This window comes from Penaeus monodon, chromosome 24 (genome assembly GCF_015228065.2).
Source record: "Penaeus monodon isolate SGIC_2016 chromosome 24, NSTDA_Pmon_1, whole genome shotgun sequence".
NCBI lineage: Eukaryota > Metazoa > Arthropoda > Malacostraca > Decapoda > Penaeidae > Penaeus > Penaeus monodon.
The window spans coordinates 36011754-36012062 of NC_051409.1; the positions used below are offsets into that span (position 1 = coordinate 36011754).

The window sequence follows — 309 nt, forward strand, 5'->3', positions numbered from 1 at the left end:
CTCAGCCTACCTGACAGGCGAATAGTATGACCACACACAGGCCGACCCAGGAGTGCAGACTATACATATTGGAAATGCTTTTGGCGTTGTGGAAGTCGAACACGGCCACGATGCCAACCACGGAGAAGATGAAGGTCCCGAGCTGCACCAGCGTGTGGATGATCTTCAGCTTCTTCTTTTTCTCCGACCGGAAGCCTCTGTACACTAGGGCCCCTGCGGAAAAAAATACAATAGTGAATAAAACTACACAAGGCCCCCGCGGAAAAAAATACAATAATGAATACAACTACACGAGGCCCCTGCGAAAGA

The 309-nt window shown here is 49.8% G+C and overlaps 1 protein-coding gene across 1 annotated transcript in view; it reads right to left on the reverse strand.

The window, feature by feature from the left end:
• LOC119588754 (cytochrome b561-like) overlaps window positions 1-309 on the reverse strand; it is a gene marked incomplete at its 5' end in the record, with an annotated part of 3715 nt that overhangs the window by 2024 nt on the left and 1382 nt on the right. The window contains 1 exon segment of the mRNA XM_037937393.1: window positions 11-213. Coding sequence (XP_037793321.1) covers window positions 11-213 — 203 coding nt within the window.